The sequence below is a fragment of the Bos mutus genome, chromosome 20 (assembly GCF_027580195.1).
Source record: "Bos mutus isolate GX-2022 chromosome 20, NWIPB_WYAK_1.1, whole genome shotgun sequence".
Taxonomy (NCBI): domain Eukaryota; kingdom Metazoa; phylum Chordata; class Mammalia; order Artiodactyla; family Bovidae; genus Bos; species Bos mutus.
The window spans coordinates 27,887,387-27,913,815 of NC_091636.1; the positions used below are offsets into that span (position 1 = coordinate 27,887,387).

Here is a 26,429-nt window from a genome sequence, read left to right on the forward strand (position 1 = left end):
TTTATTAAAGTTGCACAGGAGGAACCTAGAAGGGGGAATTGGAAAGCGTGTGTGGGGTGTTCAAGAAGATAAAAATTTCAGAAAATGGTACCTCAACTGGGAAAAGAGCATAAATGTCAAGTATACTGCGATAAAGAGTTGAATTAATAGGAAGCAAAAAGATTAGCTCATCCACAACCTCTAACAACAAAGAAAGCAAAGATACTAACCAAGTCTATTAGCATCTTAAAGATTTCCTGAGGATCGTCCTGGTCATTGGTACTCTTAGAACTGTTTTCTGAAGGGAGCATACCCGACAGTTTCTGCCCTAAGGTCTTCTTACTCCCTTGGGATAGTGACCCTAAAATAGAACATGAAAATCCAGTTGAGACATAAAAAGACACACACTGACATGCTTCCAGGAAAAGAGGTAAGTGTGAACCAAGGTTAATTCATTCCTAAATCAATCAGGACCTTGTCCTCTTCAGGGACCCTCTAGCATGAGTGAGGCAGGCAGCACAGTGCAGTGGGAAAAATGGACTTTAGAGCCAGCAGCAAACGCAGGTGAGAGACCACAGTTTGAGAACCCAGAGCAGCGCCTGCACTCATTGCTCAGCCCATGGGAGAATGCAGCCCTTGCTACCCAACTCAAGTCCTCCAGAGGAACCAGCGATCCACATTTGTATGTGAAATCTTCTGATGTAAAGGTCAGCCACCTACCCACATTGAGAACACTCCCAGCAAAACATACCTGCAGACAGGTGGCCTCTGAACCATGCAAACTATGCTTTAGAGCCAGAAAAAAACCTGGACTTGAATCCCCATTTAGCCACTTCAGAAGGGTATCACTTTAGAATGAAGTTCTCTAAGCTACACGCCCTCAGCTCTAGAACGAGAATAATAGTCCCTATGCTCTATTGCTGGGCTGCTGTGCCATTTAAATAATAGAGCATGGCTGGGAGAGGGGAGTGGTATTGAACGAGTACAGGGTTTCTGTTTGGGAAGATGAAAAAGTTCAGATGGATGATGGTGATGATTATACACAACGTGAATGGACTTAATGAGACTTAAAAATGGTTAAAATGCTAAGATTTATGTATAATTATCACAATTAAACCACACAGTTGTGAAAGCACCTAGCCCGGGTACTGACATAATGCTTAAAAGTCCACATTTCTGCAGTATTTATGCTGATATTCTTCATCCATCAAAAGGATGCAGTTTGTAGCAGAAAATACGAAGTCATAGATTTATATACCAAGAAAGTTTTAGATGAACTCCAAAGGGACAATTCCCTTTCTACCCATTCCTGATAAACCACAGTGACGGCTTCACACCTGACATTTGCCAGTGGCAACTGTGGCAAAGGGGGAAAGCCAGACAAGTTGACTGGCTCATCAATCCTGAGAGTGAATGAATGTGTCTCTATTTTTAATCTAAAAAAAGAAGAAATATGTTTATGAGCTATCTCTCAGGACTTGTCTAAGCTGCCAAATCAAGAAAAGTTAATATACTGTTAACCACAAATAAAAAAAATGACCTGTAACAATCATTTTGCAACAAATTATTGAAGAATATTAATAAAGTGAATCAAAGTCTTGTCACTAAGAAGGGCTTCCCCAGTGGCTCAGCAGTAAAGAATCTGCCTGCAGCGCAGGAGCCAAAGGAGGCGTGGCTTCAGGCCATGGGTGGGGAAGCTTCCCCTGGAGAAGGGCATGGCAGCTCACTCCAGTATTCTTGCCTGGAGAATCCCATGGGCAGAGCCTGGCGGGCTACACTCCATAGGACCACAAAGAATCAGACACAACTGAAGCGACTTGGCACACATGCTTGTCTCTAAGAAACTCAGAGCTAGTAACGCTTTTATGGACTTGTAAAGACTTTTCAGAGACGAACCAATTATTTTAAATATTGCTTCCAGTCTCAGTACCTTACGGAAAGCAAAGATTGTACCTCTCAAATCATGTTTTCAATGGAAAAGTTCCTGAATTCTGTAAATAGGCAAGGCAGGAATTCTGGAATATAAAATGAATACAGGCGCTGAAATGAATATGGATCTACCTCTCTTGTTTCCTCTTTCTCCCTATTCTCTCTCTGCATGTGTGTTCAGTTGTGTCCAACTCTTTTCGTCCCCATGGGCTGTAGCCTGCCAGGCTCCTGTGTCCCTGGGATTTTTCCAGGCAAGAATGCTGGAGTGGGTAGCCATTTCCTCCTCCCGGGGATCTTCCCAACCCAGGGATTAAACTTGCGTCTCTTGCGTCTCCTGCATTGGCAGGTGGATTCTTTACCACCAAGCCACCTGGGTAGCCCATGCCCGTGGAGGACTTAGCCATTATACTTGCTCATCAGCCTCTGTAAATCTCAGAAGAAACAACTTCAAAAGTTAGTTTCAGGATAAAGTGGAATGCTTGTTGAAGAATCAGAGTTGACGAGTATCATTTTCCCCCATTTGTCCTGACTTCCACCTGACTCTAAATACACAGCTTTTATAATCTGCTTTCACCCACTTTCACAGTTCTTCTTTACCACTTCTGTTTTTATTATCCCTTATTTCTTACCACTTCAGCAAAGAGATGGGTAAAGCTTAATGAAGCTAAACTTCACAACACTTGACCCATATACTAATACTAATATGCACTGTTTGAAAAGAAATATTTAAAACAGAATAAGTATATATTAAAAGTTTCATATGTAAATACTGTAAGATTCTTATTGGTCCTAAATTCATCTGAAAATGAGAGATACTGGGATTAGGATTATGGATTTTAACAAATTAAAAAAGATTTAGAAATAGGGTCATTTCAGAATTTTAATAATAAAAATTTACACTTCTTAATAAACCACTTTAATCATGACTGATAAATGGTTTCAAATTGGAATTTTAAATGGAAACAAAATTGAGTTCTACTGAATAATACTTATAAATGAAAATTGAGATTGACCATTAAGAGAAACTAATTTCTAAAAAGTAATACCTATTTGTATATATTGGACAGTCTACATACTTCAATGACAATTTGATTCTCTCATGGCATTTTTATATATTTTGTTTACACTTATACCATAATGACTCAAAAATGGCCATGAACTTTTTGACAGGCTTGTAAACCAAAATCTAAACCTTAATTTGTTTCACTTTTTATAAGAATATATTGATTTGTCCAATTTGAGTTTCCTCTACTGCTCAGTGTGTCCTTCCAGAAACACACATTTCAATAAAGTTTACTTAGGTAAGTTTGATGTTGGGTTTCACTCTCATTTTTCCCTTTAATCATCTAGCACTCATTATAAATTCTTCCCACTGAGCACAGTCTTGTTTAAATGAAATAGAAGAGTACTAAAGTAGAGTCTCCTGTTATTTTATGATTTCATTTCCATAGGTAACATTCAGCGACCCACTTTGTCCCCACAGTTGCTAAATTTTTAGATAAGTCATATCTGAAATTTCAATTATAGTCACCATATTATGCTTAATTATAACTAAAAACAAATTATACCTGATTATTACCATTATAATTCATATTTACCATTTTCTTTAAGGTGCTTCCAACTTATCCATTTTGTTGCTTTCTTACACATTTTATCTGTTTGTGTCAATCTTAGTGCCTGGTCATTTTTCCTCATTAATTGTTGCTCAAATGCAATTCTGAATGCATCTGCCATTATGTAGGCTTCTTCTTTACTCTTCTGCAGAAGTTCCATCTGGTTTTGAAAGAAAGTTTGAGAGGTGTTAGAGGCAAAGGCAGTGGCTCTCCACTCCAGTACTCTTGCCTGGAGAATCCCATGGACAGAGGAGCCTGGGAGGCTGCAGTCCACGGGGTCGCTAAAAGTCAGACACAACTGAGTGACTTCACTTTCACTTTTCACTTTCATGCATTGGAGAAGGAAATGGCAACCCACTCCAGTGTTCTTGCCTGGAGAATCCCAGGGCCGGGGGAACCTGGTGGGCTGCTGTCTCTGGGGTCACACAGAGTTGGACACGACTGAAGCGACTTAGCAGCAGTAGCAGCAGCAGAGGCAAAACCAGGGCGTCCCAGGTGGCTCAGTGGTGAAGAATCTGCCTACCAACACAGGAGCCGCAGGAGATACGTGTCAGCAGGTTCAACCCCAGAATCAGAAGATCCCCTGGAGTAGGAAATGGCAACCCACTCCAGTATTCTAGCCGGGATAACCCCATGCAGCCTAGCGGGCTACAGTCAGTGGGGTCACTAAGAGTTGGACGCAAAACCAGAACAATTTTTTTTACCTTATTACCAAATGCTGAGTCAGGATAGCAAATGCAGTCTTACCACTGAGTGGAGTTGAGTGCATATCCGTGACCTATTGCATCTGTTTAATCTAATTAGTACTTGCCAACTAGATTACTGGAACTTTCCCTTATGCCTGTCAGCTCCTTGGTAATCCAACTCTCAGACTTCATTATCAAGACAGGCCCTGTGTGTGCCCTTCCCAACAAGGAAGCAGGGAGGATGCCAAATGCCACATTTCAGTTCTGCCTTGGGCCATTCCAGACAATACCACTAAAATAATTATGAATACCATCTTTCAGATACCTCCCACTGGTCTTTGTAATCTTATGCTTTTCCTAATGAATTTGTAATGTTTAGCTGCTTGCTTTCACATATATACTGAAGACTAAATTCCATACCTTCAATAAATATATTCTAAAAATTATGGTCCACATTATATTTATTATTAAAGCCTAATAATGGCAGCTATCATTTGATTAAATGCCAGGCATGGCCATATGCTAAACATTGTAGGTGCTGTATTTCTTACAACAAACCTCCAAGCCAGTTATTACCCTCCATTTAACACACATCCAAAGCCACAAAGGTGGAAAGTGACGGAGCTGAGATTCCAACCTAGATCTGGCTGGCATAAAGGTTCCTTCCACTATACCTTGCAGCTTTTCTAAGACGCTTCATGTTTATCTGTTAATCGGTGCTGTGCATCCTGATGATTTTAAGCACTTTTCCTCCATGTATAGACAACAGAAAGAAGAACTTAGGCAATACTAACTAATACATAGGCAAACAACTTCACAGTTACAGTATCGTGCCAAGTACTATCTGTATTTTGGAACCGTGTAAACCTGTTTTTTATACATTAATGTTACTAATATCATTTAAAACTAAGGATAAGTTACATAGCCAGTGACTACCAATGAAGCTAATTACTGCATATACTTCCATTTATTCATCTTCATACAGTAAGTCCCCTACATACAAATGAGTTCCATTCCAAGATCACATTCATAAGTGCAACAAAGTTAGCCTAGGTACCCAGATAATACAATCAGCTATATACCACTGCTTTTACACTTGCTTCCAGACATCCTGGGCTTGAAATAAAGATCTGTACTCCATATAGCCGTGTACAGTAATGTACACAAAAGCACAAGCCCTTGTAGAGGATGCATGCACGTGACTACACCAGACACATGTGAACTCACGTGACTGGACGTGGGAAGGCACACTCGCATCTCTCAAAGTTAGCAACTTGAAGGCTCGTATGTAGGGAACTTACTGTATGAACAGAGAAACAACCAAAGCTTTCACTGTTTTTACCTCCTGTTTGAGCTGCAGGAGCATTTTCCGAGTGGACGCAGCCAGTCTGGCACAAGCACAGGGGCTCCCTCTGGGACGGTGACAAAGGCAAGCTCCCAGCACTGCAAGCTTCAAATCCCAAAGAATTATCCATTACCAAGTGTAACAGTGCTGACCCATACACAAACACGGGGCACACACAAACCCACTGCACATTTCAGACAAGCATCTCATTCAAAGAAACTATGAAGGAAAACAAAAATAGGAAGTGAGACCATGATTTCAGGACCCAAGTGGAAATTAATTACAAACGAGCAGAGACTGGTATTACAAAACAAAAACCTAAAGGAATTCTACATTCTTTTCAGTCTCCAAAACCTTTCACTTTGTATCAGTTTCCTATACCTCTGAGTCCTTGGCAGGAACTTGACCTAACGAAGTAAATATAAACCTCTATCATATGGATTTCCTGTGACTGGGCTTGGCCCTGCCGCCCAGCATTGATTACTGTCAGGTCCCGCAAATGGTAGTTTTTAACACTGATGAGGAATACGATCATCCTGCCACTCCTAAAAAAGACGCCCTGTGATCATGTAATACATTTTTAAATACTTCCTGGCTCACCCAATGTTCTGGAATTGCATAAGGCCCGGATTCCTCAAAACCTGTCTTTGGATCACAATGAAGAAACTAGTCCATCTGGGTCACTTAGAAGAAAAGTAAGAACTGTTGTACTTTTTCTTAAAACTCATTTTGACAACTAACCCCAAGTTGCTTCCCCAACATACTCCAATTTAATGGGGACAGTCTATGTAAGATATTGGGCCATATCTTTTAAAGTTTCATGTGAAACTTACTACAAATTATTGTCGAAGCTTCCTGCTGCTGTCAATTTTATATGAATGGACTGGCTTAAAATAGAATCTTATTTTACAGACTGTTTAGAGAAGAGTCCACTGTCTCTCTTAGGGTGAAGGCTATTTCAGAAAATTCCTTCTCGCATGGAAGATAACTGAAGTACATAGCTTTCGGCTGACTTGAGTGGTTATATGGCTGATTGGTATCTTCCCTCTTCCCTTTTCAACCTCCAACCACTCATATTGTTCCTGCAAAAGTTGCCAGCAACCAGTTTCAGATCGCAAGTTTTCTGCAAGGACCTCTCAGTCCCAGTTCTCTGCCCTTACCTCAGTGCCCCTCCATCAGCTGCCTCAGGGCCCTTGTTCCTGCCTGTTATAAGGTTACTTATGATAGCCTACTCAGGATTATAATAAAGCACACTTATTCTGAACTCTCTCTCAGTTCAGTTTCTTGTATGTTTCTTTTTTTTTTTCTGCCAATACACTAGTTTTCCACCCAGGCAGTAGAGCATGGTGATCAAAAGCACAGACTCTAAACTCTACCTGGGTGTAAATCCCAGTTCCACCACTTACCAGCTCTGTGACTGTGAGCAAATTACTGAACCCTTCTGTGCTTCTGTTAACCTCATTTGTAAAATAAGGATTTAATAGTACTCACCTTATTTAGTAGTTGTGAGAATTAAATGTATAAATCTATGCAAAGCACCCAGAACAGTATCTGGTGCTTACTAAGGACTATGTATTTGCTATTATGAGTAGTAGTTACTTTATTTGAAGTTCTATAATAAGTGAATGGCTACTCCCTCTCACTGATGTTTATTTCTCATGAGTCCCCAGGACCCTTTTTATCTTATCAGCCAAACTTCTACCTTGTAAGACATTTCACACCTCAGCAAGCAAACAGCAAGGCATCAGCAGATCTTTATCCTGAACCTGGCTCAACCCCAGACTGACTGCGTCACTTCAGGGAGGTAAATGAAACTGAGCCTGAGTTTCCTCTGTAAAATGGGGCTGATACCTGCTTTGCAGGCTTCACAAGACCATTACAAAGATCAGATTTTAAAATGTGTGGGAAAGTACTCTGCCATGGTAAGCCTCTACCCGGAGAGATACTACTAACTAGTTTCTCCTGAAGCTAGACAAAGGAAATAAAAGGAGCAGGAAGCAGCAAGCTCATCCCCTAATGCCCAAAGGGTACAGTACCTGCAAGGTTGAAGAGGGGACACAGGCCTCTCACCCTCAGTCTCAAGGTGCTAAGCACGCTGCTGTTGTAGACATGGAGGTGATGGCGATCACAGAAACAGAACACAAGTGAAAAATTCCCTTCTGCTAAATTTTCATAACTGCTTACCTACCTCAAGGCCTGAAACCTCTGAAAAGCCACTTCTATCCTGGCAGGTGTCTTCCTGAGCCATCTGCTGCTGCTGTTTAATATCAAGCATGGCGAGTACCTCCAAATACTGTTGATTCAAAACTGGGGAAGGGCCATGTAAGAAAGTGTTAGTCACGAGGTCCAACTCGAGCTTCACCTAATCCACCTAAACTAGCATCATATACTTATTTCCTCTAAGCAAGGGATATACAGTTACCCACAAAATCTGCCTCCAGCCAGAAAATCTACCTGAAAGAATAGTGGGTATTAAGCAGGTATTAATACACATGTGCATGCGTACTTAGTCATGTTCGACTCTTTGCGACCTCATGGACTGTAGCCCGCCAGGCTCCTCTCTCCACAGGATTTCCCATGCTGGAGTAGGTTGTGATTTCCTCCTCCAGGGGATCTTCCCAAGCCAGGGACTGAACTCCAGTCTCCTGCATCGGCAGGCACATTCTTTACCACTGAGTCATGTAAATACACGTGTTCAGTTCAGTTGCTCAGTCGTGTCCAACTCTGCGACCCCATGAACTGCGCACTCCAGGCCTCCCTGTCCATCACCAACTCCCGGAGTTCACCCAAACCCATGTCCATCGAGTCAGTGATGCCATCCAGCCATCTCATCCTCTGTCGTCCCCTTCTCCTCCTGCCCCTAATTGTTCCTAGCATCAGTCTTTTCCAATGAGTCAACTCTTCACATGAGGTGGCCAAGGTACTGGAGTTTCAGCTTTAGCATCAGTCCTTCCAATCAACACCCAGGACTGATCTCCTTTAGGGTGGACTGGTTGGATCTCCTTGCAGTCCAAGGGACTCTCAAGAGTCTTCTCCAACACCACAGTTCAAAAGCATCAATTCTTTGGCACTCAGCTTCTTCACAGTCCAACCCTCACATCCATACATGACCACTGGAAAAACCATACCCTTGACTAGACGGACGTGCAACACTAGATAAAAATGTTAATTAAAAAAAATAATTGTATTTATTTTCGGCCAGGCTGGGTCTTTGCTGCTGTGTGGGCTTTCCTCTAGTTGCGGCAAGCGAGGACTGTTCTCTAGTTTTGGTACACAGGCTTCTCACTGTGGTAGCTTCTCTTGCTCCGGAGCACGGGCTCCAGGGCACATGGGCTTCAGTAGTTGCAGCTCCCAGGCTTGAGAGCACAGGCTCAGGAGCTTGGTGCACTGGCTTAGCTGCTCCAAGGTATGTAGGATCATTCCCAGGCCAGAGACTGAACCCACGTCTCCTGCATTGGCAGGCAGATTCTTTACCACTGAGCCACCAGCGAAGGCCAAAATGTTATTTTTAATGTGGAAGGATCTTAACTGCAACTGAAGTCTGGTCGTCATTTGCTCAAAAAAAATTTGTAGGATTTTCAAAAAGAGATATACAGTATCCACACTGTGAGACAATCAGACAATGAAATCGCATATGCTACATTAATGTACTGTCTGTATTAAATTAATGTACCGTACCAGCTCTCTAAATGCTATCAGACTTTTGTTTTAGTTAAGAGTTTTCATAAGAGGCTCTCAACCCAAATACTTAGAACAAGAGGGGTCCTGGTATTTACTGCAGAGCAGAAAACAGAGTAACTTTTCCTCTCTTCTTGCAGGGTAGAAGGATGGGGAGGAAGGGCAGGGCTAGTGGTTAGCAGTTTCTGTCCTGGCATGAACCCAACAAGAGGGAAATCACTATCTGCTCAGATCACTGGTGTGGAGAAGCATGTCTGTGCCTGCAGTTCTCACCCAGGCATCGCCACACTTTACTTACTACACTGTGGAAAGTGCTGCTCTTGGGCCCGTGGCCCAGTTGAGCACTCATCCCTTTCAAGCCACCACTTTAAAAAATAGCTTCTGCTGGGAATTCCCTGGCGGTCAAGTGGTTAGGACTCCAGGCTCTCAGTGCCAAGAACTCAGGTTTGATCCCTGGTCAGGGAATTAAGATCCCACATGCCGTGGGACAGCTAAGCCCGGGCGCCACAACTGCCGAACCCTTGTGCCTAGAGCCCGTGCTCTGCAACAGGAGAAGCCACTGCAATGCGGAGCCTTGCACCGCAACAGAGTAGCCCCTGCTCAATGCAGCTAGAGAAAGCCCTAGTGTAGCAAAGACCCCGTGCAGCCAAAAATATATTTTTTAAAAAAGAAAAAAACTAATTGATGCATTTCTTCTTTCATTCTTAAAATATATTACTTCACAATATTCTTAACATAGGACAAAACTGGTCTTTTAACATAATATTTTTAAAAAATTATCAAAATACCATTCTACTTACTTGCATTTTCAGACTTGAGCATTTTAATTTCTTCTGTTTTTAGTTTCAAAGTTTCTTTGAGGACTGCATTTTCACAGTTTAGCCTGGAAAAGAGTACCCTCCAAATCATTAAAACATTAACATTTTGTAGTTGAATATTTAATCCCATAGTTAGAACATTAAAACCCAAATATAGTTTTTCTTACTTCAAAATTGTCTAGAATTTATATGTGTAACAAAAATTTAAAGGTATGTGGTAAGATTCTGTACTTACTCTTAACACTTCTGTATATTTAGCTGAGAAAATCAGAACCAGAAATAACTGTAAGGCATCTATCTTGAACACTCATATATCTTTACTAAAGTTTCAATCAACTTAATAACTATTTGAACACCAACTACATGCTTAGGACACCTTCCAAAATTTACATAAAAAGCTACATAGGAGGTACCAACTTTCAGTTAAAAATAAATAAGTCCTGGGGCTGTAATACACAGTGTGGAGACTATAGCCAACAATTACTGTGCAGTATTTGAAAGTTGCTAAGAAAGTAGATCTTAAAAGTTCTCAACATAAGAAAAAAATGTAATGATGTATGACAATGAATATTAACTAGATTTATTGTAATGATCATTTTGCAACATATGCAAATACTGAATCATTATCTTGTACACCTGAAATTAATACAATGTTATTTATATGTCAGTAATACCTTAATTTAAGAAAAAGAAATATAGGGAGTTTTATCTATTGAATGAAAGTTGGAATTACTTACAGGAGTTCTTAAATTGCCCAACACCAGAGGCTTAAAAAAAATTGCTTTTGTAATTAAAAACAGTAGCCAGATCATCTGGTCTAATTTGTAACTTTAAATAAAATACCTATCAAGACATGTTGTGATATGCCTAGGGAATATTACATCCTGTGCTTGGGATATAATATCATTTATCCCAAATGCTATAGGCCATAGGCCTCATATCATTAGAACAGTGGTCATGAAGCTCAAGTTTCTCAATTAAAAAGTGAAATGTGGTTCACATCACAAGAAAAAATATTCTGTAACCATGCATGGTGACGGATATTGACTAGACTTACTGTGGTGAACCTTCTGCAACGTGAACAGGTGCTGAGTGCATTGTGTTGTACACCTGAACTAATGTAGTATGTTGGTTGCATCTAAAAATATGTAAACCTAAGGCATCCTCTTTCCATGAATTACCTAACAAATTAATAAAACGTGAAATCACTTTTTCAAGCAGTGTCTATAGCGCTTGAACAAAGCAGAAAAATATTACCTCTATTTATATTTATGTATTTAACTACAAAGAGAGAAAAAGAAAGGTAAAAAGAATGATAAAGTAAATGTGGTAAAGAGTTAAAATTTGGAGCATCTTGGTGAAAGATATATAGGAATTATTTGTACTATTCTTACAACTTTTCTGTAAGTCTTCAATTATCTCCAAGTAAGAAGTAATAAGTTAAAAAATTAGGTACTAAAGCCATCTATAACCCCAGGTATCAATTTCTCAATGACTGACCTTGTAAATATGCTATAAAGTTATTAAATAAATTCACGCTGATAAAAAAGTTGTTCAGAAGACTGTAAAAAACAGTGCCAATGCTAAAATAACTTCAGAAACACAATTCTTAAACAGTATTTTAATACACAATTTATACTGTATTTTTTAAAAAAGAAAACAGTAACAGTAAAATATGGAACTGGTAAGTAGATAAGCAACATGAATTTCATTTTTTATTTTGGCCACACCACACAGCTTGCAGGATCTTAGTCCCCTGGGCAGGGATTGAACCTGAGGCCCCAGCAATGAAAACACTGGGTCCTAACCACCAGACTGCCAAGGGAATTCCCTGAATTTTATGTTTACAATTAGGTTAAAGAAGAAGAAAGCCTAAGCTACACTTAAATTATACACAGTTTAAAATTTTCCAAAGAAAAATTATGGAATAATAATATACAAACCTGTCATATTTTTGGATCCAAGATTCCTCTATATTTTTAAATCTATTCTGATCAAATTGTATTTCCCACTGCAAGGCATTTATTTCCTACAGAAAAAAATAGCACTTTCAAGGAAAATTACTACAATTAAATCATTCTATGACTTAACAAATAACTGAAATAAATCATTTAGTCATTTCACAGAACTAGGCTAAAGAGAAAACACTAATTATTGCTCAAAAAGTCTGTGACATTTGTAAACACATATAACATGCCTCTTTAGCACTCAAAAAGCTTTACTGAAGGTTACTTATCATTAGAAAAATTTCAAATTGTCTAGCTTCAAATTCTGCTGGCTTGAGCCTAGATTTTTCATCACCTCCAATCCATGCAGACCCCAAAATACACTCATGGAAGTCTGAGCCCAGGACACTCCCATCAAGGGAGAGAGAAACGGACACAGGAATGTGACCACTTAAGAGTGATTCCTAACCATGATGGTTTATCACAGGACAGTGAGTTCCCTGTGCTATACAGTCAGACCTTGCTGTTCATTCTGTGTATAACAGTTTACACCTGCTAGGCCCAAACTCCCAGTCTGTCCTTCTCGAACCCCTGACCCCTTGGCAACTACAAGCCTGCTCTCTGTGTCTGTGAGTCTCTTTCTGTTTTGTAGATAGGTTCACTCGTGTCATATTTTAGATTCCACATAGAAGTGATAGCATCTGGTATTCGTCTTCCTCCCTCTGACTTACCTCACTTAGTATGATAATCTCAAGCTGCTTCCAATGCTGCTGCCTAATTACCCTTTTAGTGAAGATGAAATAGAAAGAGGCAAGCACTGCAGGGCAAGTAGAGGAAGAAAAATAGAAAAAGAAGAGAAATAGAAGTGTCAGTTTGGCAGGGTTAGCCCATGTGACAATCTGTTTTGGATTATAAGATCCAAAAGGGAAGGGACGATATGAAGCTGAAGCACATCTGGTAGAAGGTAGGCACAAATGACATAACCATTGGTATGGGGATTTTTAAGGAAATTCTATTGGAAAGATTATTGAATTGAACAAGTCCATTGCCAACAAAGGTCTGTCTAGTCAAGGCTATGGTTTTTCCAGTGGTCATTCATGGATGTGAGAGTTGGACTGTGAAGAAAGTTGAGCACCGAAGAATTGATGCTTTTGAATTGTGGTGTTGGAGAAGACTCTCTGCAAGGAGATCCAACCAGTCCATTCTGAAGGAGATCAGCCCCGGGATTTCTTTGGAAGGAATGATGCTAAAGCTGAAACTCCAATACTTTGGCCACCTCATGCGAAGAGTTGACTCATTGGAAAAGACTCTGATGCTGGGAGGGATTAGGGGCAGGAGGAGAAGGGGACGGCAGAGGATGAGATGGCTGGATGGCATCACCGACTCGATGGACGTGAGTTTGAGTGAACTCCGGGAGTTGGTGATGGACAGGGAGGCCTGGCGTGCTGCGATTCATGGGGTCGCAAAGAGTCGGACATGACTGAGCGACTGAACTGAACTGATGCTACAAGTGATCAAATACCTTCTCCAAGGATCTCTTGTGTTCCACAGTTTTTTGAAGCACTGCCTGGGTGTGACTTGTGGCTTTGCCAAATATTGCCTACAAAAAATAAAGACATATCAGTATAAATTAAATATATGACCACCCTTATATACAAGGTGAAGTTCACATCTTTATTCTTCATATTTTTATTTTAAGACAGCAGAAAACTGCCTTGAGATGAGAATTCCCACAGAGACCACCTTTCGTATAGAGTTTGATAGTTCAAAATCAGAAGATCTTGGTTCATTTCTTTCCCAATGAATGTGAGAATGAATGAATGAATGGATGGATTTCCCACACAAAAACGAATCCATGAACATTCACAGCAGTATGATTTATAACAGCCAAAATGTATTAATATAAACCACATAAATGCCTATCAACTGGTGAATGGGTAAGCAAAATGTGGTATATCTATACCACATTTTATTATTTGGTAATAAAAAAGGAGGCAAGCACTGACACATACTACAACATCCATGAACCTTAAAAATATGCAAACTAAAAGAATCCAGAGGCACAAGAATCTAGACACATATTGTATGATTCTATTTATGAAACAGAAAAGGCAAAGCTGTAAAACAGCAGATACTGCTTTTGGGGGGATAGGAATAGGAGTAACTGCTAATGGCTAAGAGGTTCCTTTTGGCAGGTGATGGAAATAGTATAAATTAGGTTGTGATGATGGTTTCACAGGTCTAAATTTAGTAAAAGTAAATTGTATGCTTAAAACAAGTGAAATTTATGACACATAAGTTTTATGTTAATAAAGCTGTTTTTAAAATCTGTAGCTAAAAAAAAAACAACTGTATTAAGAATTGATGCATTTATTTTAAAAGCTAAAACCAGGGAGTTCCTTGGTGATCTACTGGTTAGGATTCAGCACTTCCACTGCCATGGCCCAGGGTTCAGTCCCTGCTTGGGGAACTGAGATCCTGCAAGCTGTGCAATACAGCCAAAAATATAAAAATAAAGATAAATGAAAAACAAAAGCTAAAAATCATACTACTTATCACTGGAATGTGTACCTGATGAAAGTTTGAAAATAACTTCTTACCATGCTTTGAAGAATTTTCAATGCTTCCTCTTTACCTTCAAGTTGTCTTTGAGATGCCTCAAGTTCAGTTTTTAAAATTTCTACCTCCTGAGGAGAAAAATATAGTCAGTCTTCCTATCTGTAATATATGCAACCCCTAATGATCAACTTAGTTTACATTTAAGCTCAACATTCACTTTGACTCAAAGCACTCTGACCTTACAAAATGAGGTTGGAAATTCCTCCAGGCTATATAAGGGGACTAGAGAGGCTAAAACTGAGATCATTACTATCAGGTATCAGTTATGGCTAAAAGCCCAAATCTTTTGCTTTTACCTATGTAGGCCACACAGTTTGTGTGTGTATGTGTGTGTTTGCTTCCGCTTTTTGGCCACACATGAGGCTTGTGGGATTGTGTGTGTTTGTGTGTGTATTTGCTTCTGCTTTTTGGCCACATGTGAGGCTTGTGGGATTGTAGTTAATTCCCCAACCAGGGATTGAACCTGAGCTGCTGGCAGTGAGAGTGCAGAGTCCTAACCACTGAACCACCAGGGAATTCCCTAGGCTCCACAGTTAATAATTTGGAGAAAAATCTTTAGACCATGTAAATTAAGCACATGCTCATCCATACAGCTCCATGAGCTATTAATATTATGGCTGAGACTGTGCTCTCTATCCCAAAAGATATGTTCAAGCTTTAACCCCTGGTACCATAAATTCGACCTTATTTGGAAATAAGGTCTTTGCAGATGTAATTGAAGTCATACTGGATTAGGGTAGGCCTCAATCCAGTGACTGGTGTGATGCGGCTACAAGTCTGAGACTGTTGGTGGCAACCACCAGAAGCTAGGAAGGTTGTAAAGGTCCCTCTAGACCCTTCAGAGGGTACATGGTCCACCCACACCCTGATTTCAGGCCTCTGAAATTAAAAGACGCTTACTCCTTGGAAGGAAAGTTATGTCCAACCTAGATAGCATACTCAAAAGCAGAGACATTACTTTGCCAACAAGGGTCCGTCTAGTCAAGGCTATGGTTTTTCCTGTGGTCATGTATGGATGTGAGAGTTGGACTGTGAAGAAGGCTGAGCACCGAAGAATTGATGCTTTTGAACTGTGGTGTTGGAGAAGACTCTTGAGAGTCCCTTGGACTGCAAGGAGATCCAACCAGTCAATCCTAACGGAAATCAGTCCTGGGTGTTCATTGGAAGGACTGATGTTGAAGCTGAAACTCCAGTAGTTTGGCCACCTGATGCGAAGAGCTGGCTCATTGGAAAAGACTCTGATGCTGGGAAAGATTGAGGGCAGGAGGAGAAGGGGACAACAGAGGATGAGATGGCTGGATGGCATCACTGACTCGATGGACATGGGTTTGGGTGAACTCTAGGAGTTGGTGATAGACAGGGAGGCCTGGCGTGCTGCGGTTCATGGGGTTGCAAAGAGTTGGACGTGACTGAGTAACTGAACTAAACTGAGCCTCCATAACTGAAAGAGAATCAATCTGCTCTTTTAAGCCACCAGTGTGTCAAGGCAGCTCTACGAAACGAGTAGAGCAGCTTTCACCAGAAGAGTTCACAAATGCGCCTGAAGACAGCTTTCCTGTCCCTGAGAGGACAGCCACCCGCATTGAAACTCCTACTCCCAAGCAAGATGGATGACCTCCACAGACCCCCTGGGCGCTTTCTGGTCCTCTGACTTGAAAGAGGTTAAATTAAGTCAGGTTATTTCAAGCCACACACTCTGGGAAGACAGATGAAAGGGAGGGACTAGTATTTTCTCTAGGAGATTAGAGAAGTAAGGTGGAAAGGAGAACAGGAAGGCATGTTTACATAAACAGCCTTTTTGAGAGATAAGGAGGTCAGTTAGAAGTTAGGAGCTTGCCACCATGGCTCGAGAATGTCTGGAAGGCCAACAACTGCATTCCATGCCATGTTAGTATCACTTAAACAAAATGTCAGTGGTCTTCATTCACATGCGAATTTGTATATCGGCCTGAGTACCTACCTCTAAAGTTTCATGAAGACGTTGCCTTAATTCCACATTTGACAACTCTGAATTAGAATCTATTAGAGGGAGAAAAAATTAAGTATTTATTAAATATTTTCTTAAATTAGTTAGATATAGGACATTTGTTTACAAGATATCAAATACAGGCTTTCCCTAAATTGAAAAGAGAAAATAATTGTAATAAAACACTGATGATAAAAACAGGTAGCTTAAAACACTCCACAAATGAAAAGCACATACTTTTGAATCAAAAGATTTTTTAAAAAAAAGGACTCTTAAATAAAACTGTTGTTAATGAATTGGTTAACTACTGTAACCACATACAGTATCAGAAAACATGAATGTTCGTGAGTGAAATAAATGAATTTTGGTGTTTGGCTTAAGCCTATTCAATATCATGATATAAATATCTAAGAAATAACCTAAATTTAGTTTCTTTCCAAGCGGAATGACGAGAACTCTCTAGTAACTTCAATTATTCTCTCCTTAATGTGATCAATTGAGACATTAAACTGAGTTTCCCAGGAACTTCATTTTCATTGCAGTCTCACTGGCAACAGAAAAACACTGAACTGGTAAATTAGAGCAAGAGGGCAGGAAGTAAAAAGAAGCAAAACAATTAGAATATTTGAAAGTATATTAAAGATTTCTCCAAATTTTTTTTGCTATTCTGAACTTTCACGAACATGACAGTATCCAAGGGAAAACCTAAGTCATGTTTTTACTCTGATAATTCAGGGTTCCAAGGAAGGACAAAAGCGCCTCTGGGCTGACAGTGACAAGTTCTATTCTATTCTACTTGTGGTGGCAGAATAATGGCCCCCAACAACGTCTACATCTGAATCCCAGAGCTGTGAATACCTCGCAAAAGGGATTTTTGCAGATGTGATTAAGAACTTGGAGACAGGAGATTATTCTGGATTATTCTGGCAGCTGGGCCAGATGTAATCACAAGTCTCCTTACAAATGAAAAGAGGAGGCAGGGGAGTCAGAATTAGAGTGATGATGCAGCGGGAGAAAGACTCGACCGGCGACTGCAGGCTTCAAAGATAGAGGAAGGGGACCATGGACCAGGGGACTCAGCCTCTACAAGGTGGAAAAGGCAAGGGACAGGATTCTCCCCTGGAGTTTCCAGAAAGAAGGCAGTCACGCTAACACTATGGTGTTAGCCCAGTGAAACCTACTTTGGGCTTCTGACCTACAGAACTGTAAGAGAATAAAATTTGTGTTGTTTTAAACCATTACATTTCTGATCATTTGGAAACTGCCTATTAGCAAGAGGAAACGAATACCATATTCTTACCTAGAATCAAGTCAACTCTGATGAAAAGACAAAAGTCCATAAACTCCCAAAATAGGAGCTCATACCATTGCTATTTTCCTGGGTTGGGGAGATCCCCTGAAGAAGGAAATGGCAATCCACTCCAGTACCCTTGCTGAGAAACTCCCACGGACAAAGAAGCCTGGGAGGCTACAGTCCACGGGGTCGCAAAGAGTCGGACACAACTGAAGGACTTCACTTTCACTTTCACCATTACTATTATTTCTTATTTATATCCCAGTAGTTTCCTAAAGTTTCTAATGCTCAGTTTTCAACATCTTTCTTGCAAAACAGTATCCATCCTCTATGCATGATAAAGACTTTGAAGAAAAATATGTAAATAATCTCAATTTCAAGGATTCTGAAGGATAGACATCAGTCCCTAGCTGCAACATGTTATTTGTACATCTGAAACCATGTTTCTTAAATTATTTTCATGCTGTTCCACTTTGGAGGGGAAGTTTTACAACAGTGGATTACAAAAGATCCAGCCACACCAGAGCTGTGCCCCAGTGCAGGCAGGGGCTCATCCACCAGCTCCCAGTCACTTCAGGGATGTTAACATTCTATCACAAGATGATTCTGAATGTTAGTCTCTCCTTAGTGTACAAGCAGAATTTATGTTTCAGATCAGACCAGATCAGTCGCTCAGTTGTGTCTGACCCCTTGCGACCCCATGAACCGCAGCACGCCAGGCCTCCCTGTCCATCACCAACTCCTGGAGTTCACTAAGACTCACGTCCATCGAGTCAGTGATGCCATCCAGCCATCTCATCCTCTGGCGTCCCCTTCTCCTCCTGCCCCCAATCCCTCCCAGCATCAGAGTCTTTTCCAATGAGTCAACTCTTCGCATGAGGTGGCCAAAGTACTGGAGTTTCAGCTTTAGCATCAGTCCTTCCAAAGAAATCCCAGGGCTGATCTCCTTCAGAATGGACTGGTTGGATCTCCTTGCAGTCCAAGGGACTCTCAAGAGTCTTCTCCAACACCCCAGTTCAAAAGCATCAATTCTTCGGCGCTCTGCCTTCTTCACAGTCCAACTCTCACATCCATACATGACCACAGGAAAAACCATAGCTTTGACTGGACAAACCTTTGTTGGCAAAGTAATGTCTCTGCTTTTGAATATGCTATCTAGGTTGGTCATAACTTTCCTTCCAAGGAGTAAGCGTCTTTTAATTTCATGGCTGCAGTCACCATCTGCAGTGATTTTGGAGCCCAGAAAAATAAAGTCTGACACTGTTTCCACTGTTTCCCCATCTATTTCCCATGAAGTGATGGGACCGGATGCCATGATCTTCGTTTTCTGAATGTTGAGCTTTAAGCCAGCTTTTTCACTCTCCACTTTCACTTTCATCCAGAGCCTTTTGAGTTCCTCTTCACTTTCTGCCATAAGGGTGGTGTCATCTGCGTATCTGAGGTTATTGATATTTCTCCCGGCAATCTTGACTCCAGCTTGTGTTTCTTCCAGTCCAGCATTTCTCATGATGTACTTTGCATATAAGTTAAATAAACAGGGTGACAATATACAGCCTTGACGAATTCCTTTTCCTATTTGGAACCAGTCTGTTGTTCCATGTCCAGTTCTAACTGTTGCGTCCTGACCTGCATACAGATTTCTCAAGAGGCAGATCAGGTGGTCTGGTATTCCCATCTCTTTCAGAATTTTCCACAGTTTATTGTGATCCACACAGTCAAAGGCTTTGGCATAGTCAATAAAGCAGAAATAGATGTTTTTCTGGAACTCTGTTGCTTTTTCCATGATTCAGCGGATGTTGGCAATTTGATCTCTGGTTCTTCTGCCTTTTCTAAAACCAGCTTGAACATCAGGAAGTTCACAGTTCACATATTGCTGAAGCCTGGCTTGGAGAATTTTGAGCATTACTTTACTAGTGTGTGAGATGAGTGTAATTGTGCAGTAGTTTGAGCATTCTTTGGCATTGCCTTTCTTTGGGATTGGAAGGAAAACTGACCTTTTCCAGTCCTGTGGCCACTGCTGAGTTTTCCAAATTTGCTGGCATATTGAGTGCAGCACTTTCACAGCATCATCTTTCAGGATTTGGAATAGCTCAACTGGAATTCCATCACCTCCACTAGCTTTGTTCGTAGTGATGTTTTCTAAGGCCCACTTGACTTCATATTCCAGGATGTCTGGCTCTAGGTCAGTAATCACACCATCATGATTATCTGGGTCATGAAGCTCTTTTTTGTACAGTTCTTCTGTGTATTCTTGCCATCTCTTCTTAATATCTTCTGCTTCTGTTAGGTCCATACCATTTCTGTCCTTTATTGAGCCCATCTTTGCATGAAATGTTCCTTTGGTATCTCTGATTTTCTTGAAGAGATCCCTAGTCTTTCCCATTCTGTTGTTTTCCTCTATTTCTTTGCATTGATCGCTGAAGAAGGCTTTCTTATGTCTTCTTGCTATTCTTTGGAACTCTGCATTCAGATGTTTATATCTTTCCTTTTCTCCTTTGCTTTCGCTTCTCTTCTTTTCACAGCTATTTGTAAGGCCTCCCCAGACAGCCATTTTGCTTTTTTGCATTTCTTTTCCATGGGGATGGTCTTGATCCCTGTCTCCTGTACAATGTCACGAACTATGGAACCTCATTCCATAGTTATGACAAATTAAGATTAATTTTATTTTGAGAATTTTATGATATCCCTAAAATAATCTGAAGCCTGTGTCCTGCCTTGTAACACTCTTTCCCCAGATGAGCTCCGGGCCTGCAGTGCTCAAATGTCACCTCCTCAGGGAGGCCCTCCTGGATCTCTGCTTGAAACAGCAGCACCTCTGCCCTCCAATCACTTACTGTCTTTCCATTTACTACTGCCTAATGTTATATAGTTGATCTGCAGGTTTATTTTCTGTGTCCTCTACCATGAATGTGACCTCCATGACCTTAGAGCCTTTGACTATTTTCTTCACTGATGTTATTCCCAGAACCTGGTACTGTCGTGGGCACCTAATAGGTACCCAGTAAACGTTTATCAAATAAGACCAAAAAATTTAAAAATGAAATATACCACTACTTCGCAAGAAAAGTAAGGTAAGTAATCACTTATCGATATTACTAACATATATGTCAGGTAGTCAGTCCAGTCGCTCAGTCGTGTCCAACTCTTTGTGACCCCATGGACTGCAGCAAGCCAGGCTTCCCTGTCCATCACCAACTCCTGGAGCTTGTATGTAATGCCACAGAATAACTACTTCACAATTTGTATAATACTTGGAAACAGAAAGATCAATTACTTTTATACCATCACCAATCAATCTCTAGAGGTGAATAAAGATAAATTTCTAAAACCCATGATGGTTTTGGTGCCCCATCTTCAGGCACTGGAAGGGTGACAGCCTTGATCGCACTCATAACGGAGAAAAGAGGAGGGCAGTAGGCATCCTTACCGGTGCTACTTTGTTGCTTGTGATAGGGAATTCGGGGCCCTTCCAGGTATGTATCTTGAAAGCTCTTCTGTCTGGAATACTGAAAAACGGCACTGTTTCTTTTGTCCCCATTTCTTGAAAAAAGGGGAGGACTTGAATTCTTTCCATCTGATCTTTTTCTAGATTTAAATAAATGTGAAACTGGCACTTCACAAATGCCGCCAGGCCTTCTTCCAAGGCCATACCCTAGGTCGCCTTCTGCCGTGTCATCGTCCTCTGTTTCCCAGGCCTGCCCCTCCGCCTCACTCGGCAGCCTCGCCACTCTGCTCATCAGTCACGTGCCTTCTTTACAATGGGCTGCCCTGCTGGCTCAGCAGTAAAGAATAATCCAAGAATAATCCGCCTGCCAGTGCAGGAAATGCGGGTTCTGTCCCTGGGTCGGGAAGGTCCCCTGAAGCCTTCTTTACCTAGTTACCTGTAGTTAAGAAAAAACAGCAGTTAAAATCCAATCAGTATAATCAGAGTTGGGTTTGCCAGGGAAGAAAAGTTCCTTTCTGCATCATGCTGGCAGAGCCAGCGACGCACAAGCACACAGATGCCCCTGGCAACCCAACTGAAGCTATTTAACATTTCAAGACTTTTTAAATAAGAAAAAGAAAAATCTGACTCTATATTTCTGAGGACACAGGACAGACTTTTACTGATTCCAGTAATAACTGATCAGGATGAAGAGATCAGGCTTTGCCAAGGAAACAACAGTCTTGACAAATGAGCTTCCAAAGGAAAGCATTCAGTTTTCACAAGCCTAAGAGCTGTACAAAATTCAGCAGTCTTGGGAGTTCCCTGGTCGGGGAATAAGATCCAACAAGCCGTGAGGTGCAGCCAAAATATATATATAATCCAAAAAGTGTCTGAAAAATCAGTTCCCAATGACTAAGACCATCCTATCCCTGTCCTTTATCCTTCATCTGCCTGAGATACTTAGGACTCTTACACTCTCTCCTACAGCTCTGCTTGGTTCATTGTCTATTTCTGTGCAGACACAATTAGGAGACATTTTGCTGGGTCAGTGACAGGTGGGAGGGAAGAAGGTTCCCTCTCCTGCCCCTACATCATCCCTCCCTCTCTTTTTTCTCAAACCAGGTCACATCTGTGATCAAAACCCTCCACCGTTTCTCAGCACAGAGTACATGTCAAAAAGCCCTTCCAATGGTGAGGGGCCCCAGGTTCATCTCTGCCTGGTACCCTCACCCTGGGCCAGCTGCCCTGACCTCCCTGGTGGTGTGGACCCAGCCAGGCATTCCTGCCCCAGAGCTTCGAGTTCCCCATGCCCTGAACACTCTTTCCCCAGGGGATGCGCAGCTGGTCCCTCGCCTCTTTGGATCTTTCCTACAGTGTCTCCTTCTCACTGCTGCCTTTCCTGGCACCCCACCTAAATTTGCCAACTCCTCCTCTCTCCCCTCCTTCTCTGCCTGATTTTTCTCTTTGGCATTTATGACCTTCTAGCATGCCCCTCCATATTTTACTCATTTTTCAAAGCACACCACCAGAAGGGGGAAAATAGTACAAAAGGGAGCCTAGGGAAGACTATGGTTTTTCCAGTAGTAATGTCTGGATGTAAGAGTTGGACCATAAAGAAGGCTGAGTGCCTAAAAATGGATGTTTCTGAACTGTGGTATTAGAGAAGACTCTTGAGAATCCAAGGACAGCAAGGACATCAAACCAGTCAATCTGAAAGGAAATCAACCCTGAATATTGGAAGGACTGATGCTGAAGCTGAAGCTCCAGTACTTTGGCCACCTAATGCAAGGAGCCAACTCATTGGAAAAGACACTAATGCTGGGAAAGACTGAAGGCAGGAGAAGAAGGGGGTGACAGAGGATGAGATGGTTGAATGGCATCATTGACTCAATGGACATGAGTTTGAGCAAACTCCGGGAGATATTGAAGGACAGGGAAGCCTGGTGTGCCGCAGTCCATGGGGTCACAAAGAGTCGGACATGACTTAGCAACTGAACAACAACAAAAGGGAAGCAGAAGGTGGCTCTGGCTTGTCTGTGATGCTTCTTAAAAAGCAGGGTGTCCTGAACATTTCCTCTGCCGGAGCCCAAACCTGCTCCTGAGGGTGCCAAGTGGAATGCAAGCTCCACGGGGTAGAGACTTTTGTCTGAATCACACTGCAAGCCCAATGCCTAAACAGTTATCAGAGACATGATCTGTGCTCAACACATACTTTTAAATAAATGGATAAAGGAAGGAAGGAATAAACAAACAAACCGAGGGACTTCCCTGGAGATGCAGTGGTTAAGACTCCATGCTTCCACTGCAGGGGGCATGGGTTCGATCCTGGTCAGCAAACTAAAATCCTGCATGCTGAACGGCGCAATCAAAATACATAAATAGATACATAAATAGTAGTGTTAGTCACCGGAGAAGGCGATGGCATCCCACTCCAGTACTCTTGCCTGGAAAATCCCATGGATGGAGGACCCTGGTAGGCTATAGTCCATGGGGTCGCTAAGAGTCAGACACAACTGAGTGAATTCACTTTCACTTTTCACTTTCATGCACTGGAGAAGGAAATGGCAACCCACTCCAGTGTTCTTGCCTGGAAAATCCCATGGACGGAGGAGCCTGGTGGGCTGCAGTCCATGGAATCGTGAAGAGTCGGACACAACTGAGTGACTTCACTTTCACTTTTCACTTTCATGCATTGGAGAAGGAAATGGCAACCCATCCAGTGTTCTTGCATGGAGAATCCCAGGGACAGGGGAGCCTGGTGGGCTGCCGTCTATGGGGTCGCACAGAGTCGGACACAACTGAAGCGACTTAGCAGTGTTAGTCACTCAGTCGTGTCAGACTCTTTGTGACCCCATGGACTATAGTCTGCCAGGCTCCTCTGTCCATGGAATTCTCCAGGGAAGAATACTGGAGCGGGTTGCCATTCCCTTCTCCAGAGGATCTTCCTGACCCAGGGATCGAACCCGGGTCTCTTGCATTGTAGGCAGATTCTTTACCATCGGAGCTACAGATATATAAATAAAAGACAGATAAATAGATAGATAAATAAACAGACAAATTAAAAAACTGAAATACTTGCCTGGGGTAAAAAACTGAACAGTCACCTTGGCAAGGCTCCCTTCTGGATAACCTGGGACTAACTGCAGGTGAAAATGCCATACAGAGAAATGCCCATCACTGAGGCCTCGCACAAGGAGCCCACTGTGGCCACCTGCCTGGTGACAGTGGCCTGCCTGTTGGCTGAAGAGCACCGGAAATGCCCAGCCTTGCCCTCCAGTATGAGGGCAGTTAAGAGGACCTTTTACCACCAGGCATTTCAAAACAGCTGCTGTGCTGAAGCTGTTTAGGAACATTTCATCCTTTTCTCAAGACTCACGTTTTTTAAAAAAGGAAAACAATCAGATCTGACATCCTTTCTAAATACCCTGCTGTTTAAGTAGCTGCTTACAAGGACATTCAAAATGGTTAAATCTCAGTCTTGTGTTTTTGCTGAAGTCGCTCTCTTAGTTTGCTGCTATTAAAAGCAGACACAGATGCCAAATAAATCTATCATGTTTTTGAAGGGGATCCTGGTGCCTTTAGGGCCAAGGTACCACATATTTTCAGTGTTTAATAACAAAGGCCCTCAAAAAATTTTAAAAACAAAAAAAGGCCCTTAGAACACTGGAAAAGATACATCATAAAAGAAGGTACGTGGATGGAAAGAGACTCAGCATCATTCATCATGAAAGAATTGGAGATTTAAACCACAGTGAGATTCCACCACCTACCACGGACAATTCCAAGTGTGCCGAGGATACGGACACCACACACACAGCAGGCAGGAGTGTAAGACAGTACAACCACTGAAAAAGTCTGAAGGCTTCTTTCAAACAAGTGACCCGTCAGGTGCATTCACCCAAGAGAAATGAAAACACTGTGCCTACAAATATGTGTGCATGAATGTTCACTTCTTTGGCTGATATTCAAATTAGCCAAAAAAACCCTGAAAACAACCCAAATGTTCAGCAACAGGAAAATGAACATACTGTGGTAGTCCACACAAAGAATATACTCATTAATAGATAACGAACTTCAGACGCATGTGATAATATGAATCTTACATTATCCAACAGAAGAACCATATACTGTATGAAATCTGGACCAAGAGACAACAGATCAATGGTTTCCTGGGGTGGGAAGGACGAGGGAACTTTTCCGGAGTGATGAAAACGTCTTGTGTCTTGACTGGATGGTGGTTTGTCAAATTCATTAAACCATACGTTTACAACGGTACCTTTTATTATATGTAAATTATACCTCAATAATAAGCTATTAAAAAAATTTTTTTAAAGTAAAGGATCTTTTAACTGGACTAGGGGAAAAGATTAGAAGTGTGTTAAGTGGTTGTATTGTCCTCGGTAAGAGAATCATTAAACTGGATGTCTTACATTGGTAACAACTTTTAAACCATGATCTAATAATTGCCAGCACTTGTTGCTTACTAGACACTATTCTAAGTGCTCTACTTAGATTATTCTATTTAATCTCCACAAACACTTTAAAAGACAATACTACTATTGTTTAAGTCTACCTAGAACCATTACACTGAAGTACAGAGAGGTTAAATAACATAGCTAGAGTACAGCCAGATTCTGAATCTAGACTCCTCATGTCAAAGATACTGCTAGACTCTTAGACCTTGCTTTCTATCTTTCAGAGCATTTTAATGAGATTAATATCAGCGTAAACCAAGTTTCTATTACTTATGACATCAAATAAAACTGAGAGTGAAAGTCTAGGATACTTAGTTTGGCCAACACTCAACACAGTATATTGGACCCATTTTCCCCCAAAAATTTTCATGAAATCCTCTTGGTTCCTTTATATGTTTATTTCCTAAATAAGTCTGTCTATTTTTATTTGTCAAGGTTGATAGGAAATTACTTATTGAATCAGAGACTAATCCCTAAGAGGCTGCACTAGAGCAGATTTCTGCTTATAAATTCAACCTCCTGCCTCTGTTAAGAAGGGTGTGGTCAGGGTCTGGCAGCCAGCAGTGAAGAAAATGGAATTGGTCAAGACAAAGGAAAAAAGCAGTAAGAGGAAAGAGTAAGCAATCACAAGATCAGCTAAGAATATTTTTCAAA

The 26,429-nt window shown here is 41.3% G+C and overlaps 1 protein-coding gene across 3 annotated transcripts in view; it reads right to left on the reverse strand.

Moving 5' to 3' along the window:
- CCDC125 (coiled-coil domain containing 125) overlaps nt 1-26,429 on the reverse strand; it is a 32,373-nt gene that overhangs the window by 2,517 nt on the left and 3,427 nt on the right. For all 3 annotated transcript variants that reach the window (XM_070357552.1, XM_070357553.1, XM_014476264.2), the window contains exons 2-11: nt 21,301-21,754; nt 16,574-16,632; nt 14,595-14,681; nt 13,517-13,594; nt 11,992-12,077; nt 10,031-10,113; nt 7,741-7,859; nt 5,550-5,657; nt 3,507-3,681; nt 210-340 (exon numbers count right to left, since the gene is read on the reverse strand). In XM_070357552.1, the coding sequence (XP_070213653.1) occupies nt 210-340; nt 3,507-3,681; nt 5,550-5,657; nt 7,741-7,859; nt 10,031-10,113; nt 11,992-12,077; nt 13,517-13,594; nt 14,595-14,681; nt 16,574-16,632; nt 21,301-21,610 (1,236 nt within the window). In that variant the 5' untranslated portion in view covers nt 21,611-21,754. The remainder of the gene's footprint in view (nt 1-209; nt 341-3,506; nt 3,682-5,549; nt 5,658-7,740; nt 7,860-10,030; nt 10,114-11,991; nt 12,078-13,516; nt 13,595-14,594; nt 14,682-16,573; nt 16,633-21,300; nt 21,755-26,429) is intronic.